Here is a 20,147-nt window from a genome sequence, read left to right as displayed (position 1 = left end):
GGCTGAAAAATGCAGTCCAAGCCCGAAGCTAGCACCCGGCCCGATGGCCAACCCTAGGTAGGGTCAAGAACTTATGGATCAAGAGTCGAAAAAAAAGATTATCACTCAAGTTGAAAATTCCAAATTTCTTTTGGCTTAATCTAAACGCAGTCATTTTTCTGGCCGAGTTGTGGATTCGAAAATCAAGTCCTGTCAGCCGACTTCTGCCACGTTCATGTAATAAAAACCTTTTTTTTTATAAAGATACCTCCAAAATTAGTATTAGGAGTGCAAATGGATCGGATTTGGTCAGATTTTTCTAAATCTGATCTCTTATATTTTGATTTTGACTTAAGATTCTAACTTAAATATGGAGACTTTTCTTATGGTCAAACCTGCATTCAGATCCAGCTCAAGACTAATCCATTTGTACCTTTCACATATAAAACGCTAGTTTTCAATATGTATTTACCATATCCAATTGTGGATCTGGTTTCAAATCTACTTCACCGGATATATTTTATAAACCCAGGTTCGAGCTTGGATTTACTGCTTAAATTTTTGAATCTAGATCCAGATCAATTGTGATCCAACTGCGAGCCAACAGCTCATCTGTAGGGGCAGTCTCTGAACGTCACCAGGGACATTGCAGGTTTGAGAAGTGAGTTCCTGCCACAAGGTTGAAGCTGGGTGTACCCCCTTAGTAGGCAAACAGGACCTTGGGTTTTACACCAATGAGCTCGAATATAGCAGAGCAAGGTGATGTCTCCACGGCTTATACTTTAGAGGATCTTGGGGAGCTCCAATATAGTAGAATGAGGTGGCTTATCTCAGTCTTGATTATGGTACAGCAATGACCAAATCATTAGGACCATCTGGTTAACACAGTATCACCACTCAAAACACAAATTTATTTTGTCTGCTGCAGACAAGGCTTCGCGGCAGCACTTGCCATGGAAGCGTAGTCTGCAAAAACAAAGTCGGACCACCCCCCAACAGGAAACCTTTCAGCGGAAAGGGGGTCCTTGCATTGAAACGAGGGCCTCTTTCCTTGAGGAAAGGAGTTCCTTTGTTTGTGTGGCTGCAGAAATGCATGAGGCCCCCTGACATTTCTGCAGAAAGCCCTCACTTTCGACACAAACGTGCCGTGCCCTTAGGACGCTTTTGTTTGTCATATGCAGCACCTCTTTCGCAGAACCGCCTCCCCCCCCCCCCCCAAAAAAAAAAAAAAAAAAAACACTGAATCCATGTAAAGGAGGTTGAGTGCTGTTTTCCACAAGGAAAGCAGACCTAAAAAAATGACACGAGCACCTATGCATTTTCGTGAAAAATCCCCCTTTTCCATGACATGCAAACAGGCCCTTAATCTTTGGGCAGCAACTGGCATCATGTGAAATGCTGGAGTTTGTGAACTTGGCCACTTTTCAGGTTCATGCCATGAACTCCAATTTCTTTTGGCAGAAATGGTGGAGCTCATGCATTTGGACTCGTTCCATTTGATGGCAACATAGTAGCAAAAAAGCATTTTTAAAGACAGCCATGATAGAGGATGCAGACTGTTAGGATTTCGGATCAGAAAATATATTGGAGGATTCAGGATAGCCAAAATTTGCAAAAAGCCCCTTCCTCAATCCCACCCGTTTGCAACCCTAGCCCATGATCTTAGACATGCTTCAAACGTGCCCTTTCTGGACACTAGTTGGCAAAACTCCATTTAAAACGTGTTTTTCAATTAAAAAAACATTGAAAAAAAGAAGAGAAACCCCATCTTTTTCAAAATATCCATAAAAAACTTGCATAGTTAAAATTCCTGCTCAGTAGCAAACATTCATCAAATACTTGAAATGTTGTGGAGAAGAGAAAAACACAAAAATCAAATTCTCTACTCCAAAGTAAATTTCAAACATGATGGAAGGGAAAAAATTTCGCACCCAAAAAACCAAAACATACCAAAAGGCAAGGCAAAGCAAGTTTTTGTAGGCCCAGAAGGCGGGCTTTACAATGCCTTATCACCATGGTCACTGCCCAGCATCCTTATGTGAAGCCCAGCTTCAGGCTTAAACCTCTCAGAATACTAATTCAGTTAATGATGGCATTTTGCAAGTAGAGTCCAGATTGGCACTTCATTTTAGCCCGGAGACAAGGTGGGGATGAATCAACCTAAGTCAGGGTTTGCCACAGCCCCCTGAATCAAACCCTGAACATTGAGGTTTCCAGTATGACTGACTCCAAATTCGAGATCTTTTTCCATTCAAACTCTTGTTTTTCTTGGGTGATACTTAACTACTCAAGTCAAACGCTTGGAACAGGATATGTGCCTTTGATGCAGATAAACAGGCCCATATTACATGAAGCAATCGAATAAAGTTTATTGGTATGACTAATAGTAATAGCCAAAAGAAGAACTCGTCCTTATTTCCAGTTCAACTCTTCAGTAAGTCATCAATTGCAGGAAATTAAGACATTCAAAATTCACAAAACCATGATTTTAAAAGAATTGACTTCACGACAAAAGGTTAAGAAAGCCAAACCGACCAACTCTAGTGACAATCCTATTCAGGATTAGTTAAGATTGCTGGATGCTGAACTCCAAAATCAGAATATTTTCTAGGTCAGGTATGTCTATAGACCCTATACACCTTTTGTTAGACAACTTTGCATATCAAAACCATCTTGTTTGACACTATGCGCAATGATTCTATTTTCCCACAAATAGTATTTCAAGAATGAGTTGCAAGGTGGAAATGGTGAAGAGTGAAGACTAAGCTGAAATTTTTTCTTATTTACATTCCACATCTTTTACAGCACCAATCTCAGCAAACCACTCAAATCTTCAAACATTTTTTTTTTGTTCATGAGCTCTAGATGTTTAACTTGGTAAGAAACTAAAACCGAGAAAATATCTATACAAACAAATCGGCCATGTACTTGCATACATGGCATGCAATGAATCATCCAACAATCAGCAGCAAACTTTGCCTTACAGTTGGAACTGAACAAAGTAATGAAGCAAATATACCTGTTAGTGCATAAGCAATTGCACAGAATGGCAAGGCCTCGGGTTCCTTGGCTGATAATGCTGCTGTTCCCAATCCATGAGCACTGAACCATATTAAAGGCAACTTCAGACAATTGGAAAATGGCATTACAAGCCACTGAAACAACAAAGAATCATTTCAACATTGTTTTAAAAGGAAGAGAGTGTTGAAACTCAAATCTGGTCTAGGGTTAAGGTATTTCACATGGGGCACAAAGGAGAAGACGAGTGAAGCACAAGTTATCGTAGGCTTGTATTCAATAAAGACTATAATAAGAGGGTATCATCTCAAGAGTAATAAAGGGGTCAATCCCCCTTGTGTACAAACAAAATGAAATTAATGGACTTGTTAAATTACCCCCAAATATTAGGTTATATACATTAGGTCCTAATACAAAGGGGTACTATGTTACTTAATGTAAAGTTGTAAACCAACATAATACATAGACTTCAATACTCCCCTTCAAACTTGGGAGGATGCAAAGGGATCATTCCAAGTTTGGAAAGGAAGGTACTGAAGTGAGAGGGACAGAGACTTTTTGTAAACACATTTATAGCCTGAATCTTTGAACTGATATGCTCCAAAGTTGTAATCCCATCTTAATAAGTCCTTGTATAATGAAAGTCAATTTCAATATGTTTTGTGCACTTATGAAACTCAGAATTCTTAGCAATATGAATTGCACTCATATTGTCACAATATAATTGAGTCTTCTTTTTACATGAAATTCCTAGTTCATTTAACAACCATCTTATCCAAGTAATCTCAGCGGTGACTTGAGCCATAGCTCTGGATTCTGCAGTAGACAAGATCTGTTGCTTCTTGCTCTTTCATGAGATCAAAGAACTTGTAAGAAAAACACAGAACCCTGTAGTAGAAAGTATGTCTAGTAGATCCTCCAAAATAAGCATCACAAAATGCTCTCAACTCAGTACCAGATGAAGCTGAGAAAAACATTTCATAGTGCATTGAGTCTATTACATACCTGATAATTTTGAGTACAACTATTAAATGAACTGATCTAGGAGCGCTTATAAACTGACTAACTATAAGAACTGCATGAGTTATATCTAGCCTAGATATAGTCAAGTATATAAGGCTTCCATATATACTAATTGGATCTTCTAGCTCCACTCCATCTTCATCTTCAAATTAGTCTCCATGGGAGAATTTACTCTTTTTGAATCATCAGCTAATCTTGCTTTCACTACCGAATTTGTAGCATGCTTATGTTGAAACAAGTATAATCCCCTTGGGGAGTATGTTATTTCAAGTCCAAGAAAGTACTTCAAGCGGCCCAAGTTTTTCATTTCAAACATGTTAGCTAGTTTCTTTTTGGTCTCTTCAACCTTCTTTACGTCATCTCCTGTAAGTATCATATCATCAACATAAAGAAGCAATATACATCTCCCAAGCGCAAAGGAAGATACAAACAAAGCAGGATCATAATGACTTTGCTCAAAGCCGAGTGATCTCACTGCCAAACTGAACTTCTCAAACCAAGCTCGAGGCACTTGTTTGAGTCTATATAGTGCTTTGCGAAGTCTGCAAACTCAACCTTCTGGATCTGAGTATCCTTGTGGTAGCTCCTTATATACTTCCTCCTGCAAATGTCCATTTAAAAATGCACTCTTGACATCTAACTGCCAAAGATCCAACTGTTGAACTGCAACCACTGCTAGAAGTATACGAAGTGTGATCATATGAGCCACAGGAGCAAATGTTTCAGTAAAGTTAACTCCAAAACGCTAGTTGTATCCCTTAACTACTAGTCTAGCTTATACCTTTCTACAGACCCGTCTGACTTTGTCTTCACTTTATACACCCACTTGCTTCCAATTCTTTGGAGGAGGTTTCACCAGTTCCCATGCTCGCATTCTTTCAAGTGCACTCATTTCATCAACCATGACTTTTTGCCACTCATCTTTTCCTGTTGCTTCTGCATAGGACTCAGGCTCAACATACAAATGGATTAAGGCCAAAAATGCACGATGATGATGAGCAAAGGACTCATAGGATACAAAATGAGAGGGAGGCAAAGAGAATCTAGAACTTTTACGTATCTGAGAATGAGTAGAAAAGGAAGATGACACTTTAAACCTTGTTGGCCTGGATTAGCTGATAGAGGAATGGGATCAGAATTGGCCTCTTCACTTTCCTACTTTTCCACTTGATTTAGAAAGGAAATTTCAATTACATCTTTATGTCGCCTTAAGTAAGACTGACCAAACCTATTTTCCTTCGAGCTCATTCTCCCCTTGCACCCCTTGACCCTCTATTTCTTTTTTCATATAATCCTTTTCTCCAAAAGAAACCAAAAAGAACAAGTCAACCTCATTTCTTGTCTTTTCTTCATGCTAACTGAAGTATAGCGTATTCTTATGAAAAACATACCCATACTTTCTTTTCAACATGATCATAACACTTATACCCCCTTCTGTCCATTAGCAAAACAAAGAAAACAACACTTAACAGCCTTAGGAGATAATTTATCTATGTATTTGTGAGGTAATAGAACAAAACATATACAACCAAACATCTTCAATACATCATAATTTGAAACTTTTTCATATAATTTTTGAAAAGGAGACATGCCCTTAAGAACTCCAGAAGGCATACAATTTATCTGATAAATGCTTAGTTGCACTGCATCTGCCCAAAACCTTTTGGGTACTTCTCCTCCAAATAGAAAAACTCTTGCCATCTCCAATATATGTTTGATCTTTCTTTCTGCTACATCATTCTGCTTAGGGGTGTAAGGACAAGATTTTTGATGAATCACACATTTCTCCTGCAAAAACCTTTCAAACGCACAACTTATATATTCACCACCAGAATTAGTTCAAAGAATTTTAATTTTAAGATTCTCAATCATGACAAAAACTCTTAAAAATTTCAAAAAGATCACTTTTATTTCTCATAAAATATATTCATGTAAATGTTATACAATCATCTATTAAAGTGACAAAATAGGATGATCCTCCTTTTGACAAAACAGGAGAAGATCCCCACACATCTGAATGCACCAAGTCAAACGAACCTTCTAACTCCCTATCACTAGACTTGCACGAAAAAGCATGACTCTTAGCCAGTCTACAACTTACACAATCTTTTACATGATTTGACACAACTAACATGAACTTTCCAAGATTTTCTAAAGACACTAAAAGTTGCAACTTAGAGCTAGAAATATGCCTAGTCTCTGGTGCTACAAAACCAACTCACCTATGACGGAAGCTCCATATCCAGTTTTAACTTTCTTCTTCTCACTCATATCAATCCAGTCCAAGTAGTAGAAGTCCCCTCTCCTATGGTCAGTCCCAATCTTCTTTCATTTCCTAACAATTGATCTTGCACAACACAACCAATAAGAGAGAAGATAACATTACCGTTAAATTTGGTAAGTTAACCAACAAAAATAATATTCATAGCAAGAGACAGAACATGATACACTTGAGAGAGATTAAATTTTCTATCATAATAAGAATCACAAGTAATTGATCCTAATTTGGAGACAGACATAGAGGAATCATCCGCAGTACAGAAATTACCACGACAGGGTTTACAATTTGCTAGAACAAACTCATGAGGTGTCATATGACATGAAGACCCAAAGTCTATTAGCCAACCAGAGGAATGACCTAAGATACCTAAGAAAGCAGTACCAAATGAAGAGGCAGGAGTGAACGAAGAAAAGGGGACAATAGCTGACTGAGTAAAAAGCTGCAGTTGTTGAATCTCATGCTCAACTTGTTCTAGCCTTTGAAGCTTCCCACCACCTAATGCCTCACTACTAGTAGGTGATAGGCCAACTGACTGCTCCTCATTGGATATTAGACCTTGATTATCAGAAGAAACTACATATGCCCAACATTTCTTTCTCTTAAGAACTGGACAATAATTTTTCATATGCCCAAAGTTCTTACAATAATGACACTGAATAAAACTAAGGTCACCTCTTCTACCAAAACCCAAATCTCCTAGTCTTCACATCCTACCACCACCTCTACCTCCAACTCAACCACCCCTAGGCACAACCATAACATTATCCCTAGATAGCTATGTCACATGGGTGCGGGTGCGGGTGCGACACGGGTGCGGCGCAATTTCAAAATTTTTGGACACGGGGACTCGGCTATATATATATATATATATATATATATATATATAACAATAATTCTAGTAAACAATTAAAATTAAGTAGCCAAAACTATATAAGATAAAAGGATATTATCATTGTACAGATATAATTTAAATTGACTTGTAATAGTAAACTTCAAGTCTGCAGTAAATTAAGTAGCCAAAACTATGACCTTAATTTTTTCGAAAGTTTCAATTTGGCACTCCCATTTCTTTATGGTAGTTCTTAAGCTAGCTTTTCTAATACTTGTGAAACTAGTATTTTTTTAAACTGGAAAAGCATTTATTTAGCTACCTCAAATGGTTGGGTTACCTTTTATCGTGTTTTATACATATTTTTACATAAGTTGTGAAACAGTCACACAGACTGTGCACACAGTCTGTGCAATGCAGTCTGTGACTGTGCAGACTGTGCACAGTCACACAGACTGTGCACAGTCACAGACTGTGTGCAGTGACTGTGCAACTGCATTGCACAGTCTGGTTATATATTAAAAAAAAAGATATATAAAAAATGTTTTTTTGTCTTAAAAATGGACATTTTTGGACTCGGTCAAAGTTGACCGAGTCCAAAATGTGGACGGACTCGGCCTTGACTCGTTGACCGAGTCCGACTCGGCGTTGACCGAGTCCGGGCCGAGTTCGAAGCCGCACCCGTGTCCGCACCCGTGTCGGGGCGTGTCGACTCGGGTGCGGCACCTCCCTAGCCGAGTCCGTGTGACATAGCTAGATAGATATAATCCAAGAGACTTCATCTTAGTCTCTTCTGCAATGACTTGGGTCACAGATGGTAAGTTGGAGCGATGCAGAATAGCACTCTTTGTTCCATCAAACTCAGGTCTAAGAGCCATAAGAAACTCAATAACTTTGTCATTTTCTTTGTGTTGATCAAGAAGCCCCAAACATATGTACAAGACTCAAGCTTAGTACATTTCTCACACTTCTTTTGACCCTCCATAAGAGCCAGAGCATCCCAGATTCTCTGCATTCCAGAATAAAATTCTTTAATCGACTTGCTCCCTTGGCGCATGCTCTTCAACTCGAGTGAGTTGATAGTGATTGGTCTAATTTTTTTGTCAATAGACTTGCCTGAGGTACCCCCAAGCTTCATTTGCCTCATGAAATTTTGAAATATTCATGGCAATTCGCTGTTCCACAAACCCGAGAATCCATGCCTTGACTCTCACATTATTCATGACCCATTCTTCTATAGATTTATCAAAATCTTCATCCGAAGCCTTGGGTTTTATCTTCGAGCCATTCAAGTAACCTCCCAATCCTTTCCCCACAATTAATGCTTTCATGAAGTAAGCCCAATATGAGTAATTAGTTCCATTCAATTTTACTAGAATAATTTCAATCGAATCACTCTTCTCCATTCTTACAATAATATCCAACTACAATATCAAGTGTTGCACAAAGACAACAAACACAACAAGACAAAAGCCAAATAGAGGGAGAGTACGCACAAACTCAACTACTACTAGGGGTGGCAATCGGGTCGGGTTGGCGGGTTGGGTTGGCGTGTCAGCATACCTCAACCCGAACCCGACCTGTTTATTAAACGGGTCGGCTGTGGCAAACACGAACCCGACCCGTTTAATAAACGGGTAACCCGACACGACCCGCCAACCCATTTAATAAATGGGTTGGGTCGGGTAAACGGGTTTTCAGGTTCGCGGGTCAGGTTGGCGGGTCGGCAGACGGGTTGGCGGGTCGGGTTGGCGGGTTGACCCACCTGCCTAACCCGTTTATTAAACGGGTCAGCCGGGTTGGCAGGTTGGCATACCCCCAACCCGAACCCGACTTGTTTAATAAATGGGTTACGCGGGTCGACCCGTTTATTAAACGGGTTGGCTTAAGCCCAACCCGAACCCGCCTAAGAGGCGGGTTGGCGGGTCGTGTCAGAAATTGCCACCCCTAACTACTACTGTTTGATGCAAACCAAGTACCCCAAAACGAGAAACAGATCAGATTTTCAAGATTTGTGAAATCTGGTCTGAAAATCACATTTCAAAAAAAAAAAACTTGAAAAGCAGTCTCACACTCCAATGCTCAACCGCAACTCCAATATAGCCTACTAAGGAACACCCAATCAACCTCTCACAACAACTCCCTGCTAGAAACACCGAGATCAGGGTTCTAATGACCCTCACACGAGATAACAACAATACCCAATAATGCAGACCCAACAATCCCAATAAGAAAAACTCAATCAACACAATATTAAGAGTTACAATCTGTGTCAAAGACCCAAACTTTACTCCAAGACACTCGAAGAGCAATCCAAAATGCTTAACAACACCTACACAAGAAGATTAATGCTGCAAACAACACATACAAGCACAATACAACACTATTGACACCCAAAATCACTATTACTGTCACCTCTATGCAACCAAAGAAGCTTCAAAACTCCACCAAATCAACAAATCAGGCCAAAAACCAACTTCTGATAGATTCTCTATATAAAAACGACCAAAATGGAACAAAACCCAAACAACAGAGCCCACCGATAAGATCAGAATAGGCACAGGAATCAAAACAGAACACTGTTCATCGCTATTTCAGAAAAATCTGAGAAAAATCATAACAAATCCCACACTGCTCCCATGATCAAGATTTTTTATTCAAAAGTTTTCTAAAATCACACACTAACAAACCCCCAATTCAAATCTACGATAACTTGAGGTAACCGAACGACTCGCCCCTCCAAAAGCTGACGTCAGCTTGGCAGCCAACCCACGAACAACAGCAGCTCCAACTCTTCCTTCTCTAATCCTTCTTAGTCAATTCTCAGGCTATAATACCATGTTGAAACTCAAATCCTGTCTAGGGTTAAGGTATTTCACATGGGGCACAAAGGAGAAGACAAAAGTGAAGCACACAAGTTATCGTAGGCTTGTATTCAATAAATACTATAATAAGAGGGTATCCTCTACAGAGTAACAAGGGGTAGACCGTAGACTCCCCGTGTGTACAAACAAAATGAAATTACCCCTAAATATTAGGTTATATACATTAGGTCCTAATACAAAAAGGTATTACATTACTTAATGTAAAACAACATAATACACAGACTTCAATAGAGACATGGATCACACACGTTACACTGGCTGTAACTCTAATTTGATACCTTAAGCCAAGCAGGTTGTGCCCCCAGTTGACAAAGGCGAGCTAATAATAATACAATGGATGGATGAAAGCATAAATGCACCATCATGCTATCAATGTGCACCCACCCAAACAGCTAATTACACACACATATATGGTAAGGTCACCATGACGACTGAATGAGTTTTTTTTTTCTTTTTTTGTTGTTTTTCATGAAAATAACCATATGGATGTGATCTACATGGTTTGATTAGTGGGAATCTCTGACTATGACACATAGGCATGATATTATGAGCCTAGAAAAATCAACTGCCTATAATGTGCAATATTTTCTCAGCTCATAAAATCCTGTTCATATACTAAATCCATCTATGAGGTCTTATTGGGTCCACAGGACCTAAACCTATGATTTATAGCTCGTTCAAATAGTGAGGTCAACATGACCAAATATCAACCATATATGTGTGTGTGCGCACATGCAACCAGTTCATTTTTCATGCATAACTTGTTTTTTGAGTGATAAGCTTTACTACACATTTTATAAAAATCATACAACTGTTAAAAAATATGTGCAGAGGCAGAATTGGACAATATTACACAAGAATTTGACCCGATGGTCACAAAAACTACATATGAAATCACAAATGATGGTTTTTATAGTATTCAAATTAAATCAAAGGGAGAAACAGTATGAATTTGACTAACGAAAGAAAGTTACATACCTAGAAGCTGTTGCGATTCCTCGAGCAATAGGATCATATAATCCAAGTTTGTCAAGCATTGCTTGCACAAAATTGGCACCGATAAGCCCAGTCAACACAACCACAGCAGCTGTCAGGGATGGATTGGCAGCTGAAACATAAAAGGCAAAACCTGAGACCTTTTTCCTAAAGCATTCTTGTTGTCCAGTAACTAAAAATTAGGTCTCATTTTATGTTTGCGTGTGTGCACAATATGTTATGCATGCACGTGCATGAAAAATTCTCATTCCATGTTTAAAGTCATCTTGGAAAAATAATTATATAATAACATCATAGAGTGGAAAAAGGCAATAAATAGCAAATTACATCATTCATGGATCTAAAAGGAGACAAAGAAACTTGAATAAGCAGGGTTCTATGTTTAGAATATGTTACCTTGACACTTCTAGACGGCTAATGTTTCGGTGACCGACACTTGGACACCGACACTCCTAGACGTTCCATGGACACTTAATTTTTCAACATAGAAGTGTCCAAGAAGAAATGGAAAATCGTCATCGTATGTCAGACACTTTTGAATGTCTTAGACACGAAAATTCTGATGTCGAACACTTTGTGTAAGCCTTGCTTGGACTTTAGACCTTATTTTTCTCTCCATATAGTTTATTGGGTCCTAACTCCATGAAAATGAATCGTCGTAGCCTTTTATTAGATAAAAAGGACTCTCTCTCTCTCTCTCTCTCTCTCTCTCTCTCTCTCTCTCTCTCTCTCTCTCTCTCTCTCTATATATATATATATATATATATATATATATATATATATGAATGAGTCGAGCTAGTTGGTAAAAGACTCTCTCTCGTTGTTGCCGCAGTTGAACCTCACTCAATCTCATTTAAGAACCAACTCTTCTCTTTCACAATTTTGATGAATTTTGTGGTGCCACATACAAGGGAGAGAGAACAGAGGATGTCTCCCTCTTTTTTTTCAGAAATAATTCTTTTACTTAACCACTCATCTCTCTCTATACATATATATTATTATATAGCCATGTCCACATATCTAGTTTTTCAAAATCCACGGTGTCCAACACCGACACTGTGCTAGCGTCCAAGTAACACAGTGTTTAGACCGTCCATTGCAGAGCACACTTAGGCATGGTATGCTCCTTTTACCAGGACAGTGGTGCAAATCATAACAGAAGCACACCTTTAGTTTGACAATGTTTGCAAACATTATCACATCGCATAGTTGATATACTTAGCGAATTAAAATAACAACAGCTATTTTTTTCATAGAAGTTCCTTCTAGAAAGTAGTTTTTGCTTGAAAGAATAATCACTATTTGTTAATTTGTCATCAGCTTCTTCTAGAAGGTACTTTCTGACTCAGATAGATAATGATGATAATGGGAAAAACTCAACTCCCTCATATCTTTTTACCTTTTCTTTTTCAGTTCTGTGGGGATGGAAATTATGCACAACTATGTTTTCCATTTTCAAATGACGAAAATAGTTGCATTTTATTCACTTGCATTACGATGTTGATACACTGATGCCCATGAAATTTAGAAGATAAAGTAGTTAGATAGAGTTTGGTTCTATTGCCCTGTTAAGGCTTTGAAACTGCTTAACAGCCTTGCAAGAGCATACTATCATGAAGTGGTATGGAACCCGAGACACAAACGAAAGACAAATAAAGAGGAATAAAAGCCATAGACATAACTCATTTGACCATAAATAAGAAATAACATGTTTATACATTCATAACAAGCATATACTAGTCAACAAAGAATAGAAAAAATATCATGTTCTCAAATTTCAAAAATTGTATATGAGAACACATGCTCGAAAAGGATCATTTGCATACATGAATATGTTATCATTCCAAAAAGTCATAGATCAATGCTATACGTGCATAATCAGATGCATATACTAGTCAACAAAGCATAGAAAAATATCATGCATCCATAGTGCACACAAGATACAAATGCATTTTATGCTATAAACCCAAGATGCATAAATATTCAAGGTGCCTATAAGTAAAACAAGAATAGCATCATGCACTCATAACTCAAGAGCATAGGAAATAAAATCACTATAGCCCATGCCAACATGCAAAGCATGTATATGTAGAAGGCAAGCATCAAAAGCTTATAATTATCTATAAAACCACAACATTTTTTTTTCAAATAAGAGAAGGTTTTTATGACAAAAACAAAAAACAAAGAACCAAGAGCATATTAGGTTAAAAAACAAATACAAGAACACACACCAAAGGATAACAATATCCCAACTTAATACAAATGAACTATTTATCAATGCAAAAACAATTTAAAATCACGATAAACCAACATCAAACTTAAAACATCAAGTTGAGAAAAAATAAACACCAAATAGACATTTCCTAGGGCAAAACAACTTATATTTTTGAAAAACAAATGAGTCATAAGGATTTTTTAAAGGGAAGAAATTTTACAACAAAAAAACTCTCTCACACACAATGCATGAGAGTACCAAAAACAAGAAGATTTTTTTTAAAAAACATCCTAAGAAAAAAAATTGAGATACATACCGAGATCAAGGAAACCTTACAAAGCACGTAGTCAAACCAAGAGGATCCCGAGTCCATCGCCAAAAGAAAAACACCAAGGTGCCCGAGACAAACAAAAGACAAATAAAGAGGAACAAAAGCATAGACATAACTCATTTGACCATAGATAATAAATAACATGTTTATACATTCATAAGAACACCAAAAAACAAAATAATATTTTTTATTAATAATAAAAAAACAAAAATTACATATAAACCATAGTTGGCAAACCCGGTGAATCGACTTAGGGATCGCACGAGTTGACCCAGATTGGACCCCAACTGGGTCACTGATTCAGCACTGCCAATCCGCATGCTTCTTATGTGTTTCTTCATTCATTTTGTGATTTTAATGCATACCATAAAAGAATACTTGTTATAAAGAATCATATGTTTTCAAATCATAAACTATGTCACAGAGATTCGGCTAGCAGGGTGCCGCACCCGCGTCGATGCGACTCGACGCGGGTGCGAGTGCGGGTGCGGCACCGGGTGCGGTCAACCCGACCCTAGGTGCGTTGACCGCACCCAAGGTCTTAAAAAAAATTTCTGCGGAATTTAAAAAAAAATCGTAAGAGTGAACTTCCCAAAACTAAAAGCACCGGACATCGCGAAACCATCGGAATGCAAAACATAGCAATTACGTCCATAAATTTTCAGAAAAAGCACTCAGATCTACAAAACTTCAAACCAAAACAACGAAAACAAACAAGAAGAGAGACCAATCTTACGAACTCCTGGAAGAAACCCGCAAGAATAGAAGGATAGGAACGATAAACAAATCGTTGTTAGCTAACTCGTCATCTCTTCAGCCATCGATCTTGCCAGCGTTTCAGAGTGACCTACGGTCAAGATCTCTCTCTCTCAAAAGGAGGGAAGAAGTACCAAGAGAGAGAAGGAGAATCTCTTTCGTCTGCAACGATCCCGAAAGGGCGGAAGGAGGAGAGGAGAAGAAGAGGAAACCCTCGCCTTCGTTCTCTCTCTCTCTCCTCGAAATCTTAACTCGACGGAAAGCAAGGGGTGAGGTGGGCTCCACCAGTGGTTGAGAATTAACCGCAGTTAACTGATCAGGTTCCCTCCCCCCGTCAAAGCCTCTAGAATCCCGTGCATGCAACATGCAACTGGATCGGGTTTGTTTCGATCCGGGTTCGGTATCCTTCTTCTAGATCCAATTTATTTGAAAGGTGCTACCCGAATTGGATTTGCATGTATCAGGAGAAATGGGATACAATTAACAGCGTGAGACCTTTACCCATAATTGATAACCTGTAGGCAAGATGTCAATGGATCAGGTTGATTTAAATATCCAACCACGATTAACTTTTAGTTGGATTTAGTAAAGCATTCCAGATCCCAACAAAATACGGGCTAGATACCATACCGTTAATCCAAATCTGAATTCCAACTCAAAACCTGAATACATGTAAAAGTGTATGTAACAAGGTCACGGTTTTGTATCTGGATCCAACTCTTGTGTGGAAAGAGGCCACATCCTATTAGGTGGGGATGCCAATAAATTGGATTTTATCCATATTACACCAAATTCAATTCCGTTTATATTCAAATTTGATGGATATGGTTATTATTTTTTGCTACTGAATCCGATACAGATTCTAATTTGATAGATATTCAAATCCATCTACATGTAAAAAAGCGGACCTACTATGAGCTTTTCACAACCAAATCCAAATGCAAATTTGAACCATGGTTGCCAGTTGAGGAAGCGGGAGCGGGAAGCGAGGCACTTTCAAAATTTTAGGAAGCGGGGAAGCGTGGGACCACTTAGGAACGATTCGGGAAGCGTCTCGGAAGCGACCTAGGAAGCGTCTCGGAAGCAACCTAGGAAGCGTCTCGGAAGCAACCTAGGAAGCGTCTCGAAAGCGAGGGGGAAGCGAAAAAAATAAAAAATACAAAAAATTGAAAAAAACAGGGGAAGCGAGGGGGAAGCGTGATGGGAAGCGCGCTTCCCATTAAAGGGAAGTGCGCTTCCCAAAAAAGGGGGACGCTTCCCCCCACGCTTCGGAAGCGCGACGTTTCGCCCTTCCGAAGCGCGCTTCCCCTTTTAGCTAGGCGCTTCCGGTAACCCTGATTCGAACCCATTTAACGAACAACCGGACCCCCCTTATATATATATTACATTTTTGCCCCTGCCGCACCCCCGCACCCGGGTTTTTTGGAAGTGCCGAATCCCCGCACCCGCACCCATGTGACATAGATCATAAATATTAACAATTATGTATAGTTGACTACTTATATTAGCTTAGTCATTGATGTCATGTGCTAAATTCAGTGATTATACAGTATGAATTTTGATTTTTTCCGTTAACTGTCTGAGTTACCGAATCGACCCGCTAACTCGCGAGTCAAGGGTTGGGTGATCCGAATCCGAGTCACGAGTTTGCCAACTGTGATATACACCTCACTATAAAACACACACACAATCTGTACAGTCATCCTCTCTCAAACTCACAATGAGGCATAAGCCTCATATAAATAGCCAAGCAAAATACTAGCCGTTAAGATGGTCTACCAGCTAGTTTGACTTGCTGTTAGACCATCCTAACGGCTAGTAGACTCCAACAACTAGTTGGACTAGCTACCAAAAATACAAAAAAAAATAAAAAGAATAAAAATAAAAGAAAACTAAAACTAGCCTACAAGTATACTTATCTTAAAATACATGAAAAAGGTACCTAAAGTATACCTTGAGTACAAGACTACATAAAAAGAAGAAAATACCTAAAATATACCTTGAGTACAAGGCTATGTTCTCATTTATAACAAGAAAAATTGTAAAAGCAGAAGGGAAAAGTAAAAGAAATGGCCTTAGATGTCTAGTAATGCACAAAAACACTATCACATGTTGTTATGAACCAAGGACTATACGTGCAACCATACTTCACAGCCATCTTCCACTAACTAAGCATGTGCTTTGTTTTTGGTCTGTGAATGTTATGACAAAACAACCTACACATTACAACCTTAAAGTTTTAATTCATCAAAGCAAGAGAACTCTAGAGATAGATGTACCTTCAAAAAAGGAGACAATGCTGAGAGCTAAAGCGACAGTAATACACCTCGGTAAGATCGATATGGTTAGAGCAGATTCCAAATTGAGAAGGCGCCCTACAATGGCAGTTGAGTATAAGGAGAAAATTGTTGAAATCATCACAGATGAGAAGATCTCTGCAGCATGCCTCTTCACCAGCTGAAAAGATGCAGAACATATTATTTGGGAATAGATCAAACAAATGTTTCATCATGTTCTGATTCTACTTTCATTAGAATACTGGGATGTTCCCCAAAAGCAGAACAGGCCACACAATAATATAATTATCGAGAGAAAATATAAACAGAGCATAAAAGTCCGTGTCAATTAGCATTTACACCACAAGTTTATATAATCTTAAAGATCACTGCAGCAGTCAGCAATCTTCAAATGTTCCTGAAAAACTTTCCTCATATGAGTTTCTAAACACTAGATGATCAGACTTCAGTCCTTACCTTTCTTTGCTTGAACATTGAAAAGGCAAATGAAATAATGACTGATCCTAAGAATCCCATTAAGATGTCACCAGCTCCAGGATTTGATGAGACTTTGGTGAGATAATCTCCTGCATAGAGCCATAGTGTGCCAACATTCACGTGTGGGAGAGGAATCAATAAAAACAAGTAGAATTCTAAAAACTGAATCACATGGAATTGATAAGAAAAGTCATTACATATTCCTTTCCCGAAACACTTAAAAGCATGTGGTAGATAATAAGCTAACTTATTCATTTTAAAGGTGCAAACAGGTTGGGACTGAAAAATCCTTAAGCAATGATCATTTGCATTTCACTGTCATATACGATCCTCAACGCACATAACTAGTATTTCAAATGAAATTAAAAAGCATAATCCCACATGCCAGTAGTGAGAGAAGCCATGCATAGTAGTGCACAATTTGATAGTCAATTTAAAATAAGCAGCTAAACTTGTAAGAAGATTACAGAACAGTAGTCAGCATGATATTCAACATTGAGGATTCCAGATATGAGATGGCAAACAGTTAGCCATGAATAACATCGTAGCATCACTCTCAAAGTAAAGAAGATAAGAATTCCTTTTTGTTGAGTCTATCTCATAGGGAAACAACAGATAAATACAAGGAGTAATAGTTCCACATGGTGGGATTGAAATACTTGAGATGGAAAAGTAGACGCATTCAAGTAAGAAGAACAGAGCAGGTCTGTACCTAAAACAGGTTCCAGTCCAGACCTTGATAAATACCCATAGAAGAATGCTGCCAAGTCTGCAGATAATGCACAACAGATAATCGGATGAAGCACCTTCTTCACACCAGGTGATAATCTGAAAGTTACACAACAGAAGGCCATCAGACTTCAACCAAAATCAAAATTTTGAAGCTCATTTAGCCTGATAACAACGAGATTGCAAATTACCCTGAGCCAACCATGTATCCTAATACTGTAGCTGCAAGCAAGAAAGCAAGGCAAGTTCTTGCAGTGGTCCCAAGTGCCATTGGGGAAACTAACGCAAAGACAAATGATGAAGAGAATATAATCGCCCATATCCATATCTCCATAGTTGAAAATGGAGCAGGCTTTGACATAGGCTCTGCAGGTATCACTTCTGTCTTAACCATCTTCCTAACAGTAACGGCTGTGTATCCCGCAACTGAAAGAGAAGCCAGCCAACCACCCACTGCATTTTCGTCATCAATAAAAGAAAACACAATTACTAACAGATGAAAAACAAGGGCAATGTAGAGAAGAACTACATTCATAAGAACGTACAATGCGACACAAACCATCCTAATTTTCCAAAAGATCTGTAATTTGACAACCTAGTTCTTGGTGATGGCATTGTGTTCACATGCATTGTGAACTACAGCACCTCAATGTAAGTGAGAGAGAGAGAGACAGAGAGAGAGAGAGACAGAGAGAGAAAGAGAAAAAACAAACATCTACAGCAAGAAATACCATTTTTTCACACTGCCGAATGCCATCAAGATCATTAAATTCACAAATGAGCAGTTAATCAAGACGAAGATTATCATTCTTTCATCATCATTTACTGAACAATAATCTGTGAAATCTAAAATCGAATTATAGAAATCCATTGAACAGATACATACCCAAGATGATGAAAATCTTGGCACCAGAAGCTGCAGGTATATCCTTCACTGCCAAAGGCAGTACCACCAAGGATGGAACATAGAACAGAGGGAGCCACCTCTGGATAAACAAAATTGCAGGCTCAAAGAAGCTCATCAAACTCGCGGCAGCAGGCGGCACCAAAGAGTCCAGCACTAACAGAAGAGAGAAAACGCAAAACATTCCAAACAGAGCGCTCGGAAACTTAATGGCAGCTGATACGAAGACCTTCTTCAGAAGCTTATCCATTGCCACAATGATCCCAAGAGACACAAGCAAGTGCATAATTCTTGCCACCTGATTAAAGAAGAGCAATTCATGCATTCTCAGACTAACCAAAATCAAGTCAAAACACAAAAAACTAAGGTTCATGCTTAGATGGTAGATACTATTCTTTAAATTTTAACTTTCTAGACCACCCAAACGGCAGTTCATCCATTTTAATGCTAACCGAACACTAGTTTCTAACAAAACCCAATCTGAACATAGTGAGAATCTCTATTTCTCAACATTTAGCTATCAAAATCGACTAATTGACAACACCATCTTCTTAACAATAAAGAAAAATGCTAATTTACACATATGTAGACATAGTTGTACCCAAAATAGGTGAAAAAAAAGGAGGAAGACCACTATTGATGCTAACCTTCTGGAAGCCATTGGATGAAATGGAGCCACCGAAAGAGGACGATTTCGCTAGAATTCGATGATTTCTGCTACTTTTGGCGAAACCCATCCGAAGGAAACCAGGTTTAGCACCAATACCCTTGGTGGGCACCTCGTTTTTTCGAGATTGAGGGGATTTGGCCCATTTGGGGGTTACCAAAAAACCATGGAGGGAAATGGGCCTCAATAGAGGCAGTTTTTCAAATTTGTAGGATTTTGGAGGGCTTATTCTGGGGATTGAGAACACAGTGGCCATGGGGATGTGTGAGGGAGAGCCATGGCTACACCCTTTTTGGATTTAAATTGTGTGGTCGCACCCTCTTATCTCTCTTCATCCAACGGTTGATCACCGTCATTTCTAGTCCCAAGCAAGCAGGGGAAGGTCCGAAAATTGTTCGGGTTTGGGGCGAGGACGGGGTGTACCTCCAGCCCGAATCCAAATAATATGTATTTTTTTTTTTACTAAGGAACTCCGGGCTGCGGACACAATAGGGATGGCAGTGGACCGGGGGAGAACGGGGTCCTATCCTGCCTCGCACCATTTGGACTAGGGATGGAGTACATGAAACAATGATGGAGGTTAAATCAAAAAAACCCTGTCCCCGATCCCCGCTAGTAAAATAACTAAAATACTTTTAGGGATGACAGTGGACCGGAGAGAAACGGGGCTTAGCCTTACCTCGCCCCGGTTTGGACCGAAAATGAAGGACATGAAACGAGGATGGAGGCAGGAATGAAGATTAAAATCAAAACTCCTGCG

General features: G+C 38.9%; 1 protein-coding gene across 1 annotated transcript; it reads right to left on the bottom strand.

Moving 5' to 3' along the window:
* Positions 1-2,734: 2,734 nt before the first annotated feature.
* LOC149845229 (plastidal glycolate/glycerate translocator 1, chloroplastic-like) lies at positions 2,735-19,663 on the bottom strand. The gene is made up of 8 exons (XM_089995625.1): positions 19,368-19,663; positions 18,703-19,018; positions 18,008-18,269; positions 17,800-17,915; positions 17,067-17,176; positions 16,593-16,770; positions 10,994-11,123; positions 2,735-3,081 (listed from the first exon to the last, which is right to left on the bottom strand). The coding sequence occupies exons 1-8, from the start codon at positions 19,641-19,643 to the stop codon at positions 2,931-2,933; spliced, it is 1,539 nt and encodes a 512-aa protein (XP_089851751.1). The 5' UTR covers positions 19,644-19,663; the 3' UTR covers positions 2,735-2,930.
* Between the last annotated feature and the right edge of the window lie 484 nt (positions 19,664-20,147).

The sequence above is a fragment of the Nuphar pumila genome, chromosome 2 (genome assembly GCF_984573655.1).
Source record: "Nuphar pumila chromosome 2, dmNupPumi1.hap1.1, whole genome shotgun sequence".
NCBI classification, from domain to species: domain Eukaryota; kingdom Viridiplantae; phylum Streptophyta; class Magnoliopsida; order Nymphaeales; family Nymphaeaceae; genus Nuphar; species Nuphar pumila.
Note: the sequence above shows the minus strand (reverse complement) of the source record. Positions and strands in the feature narration are given on the sequence as shown.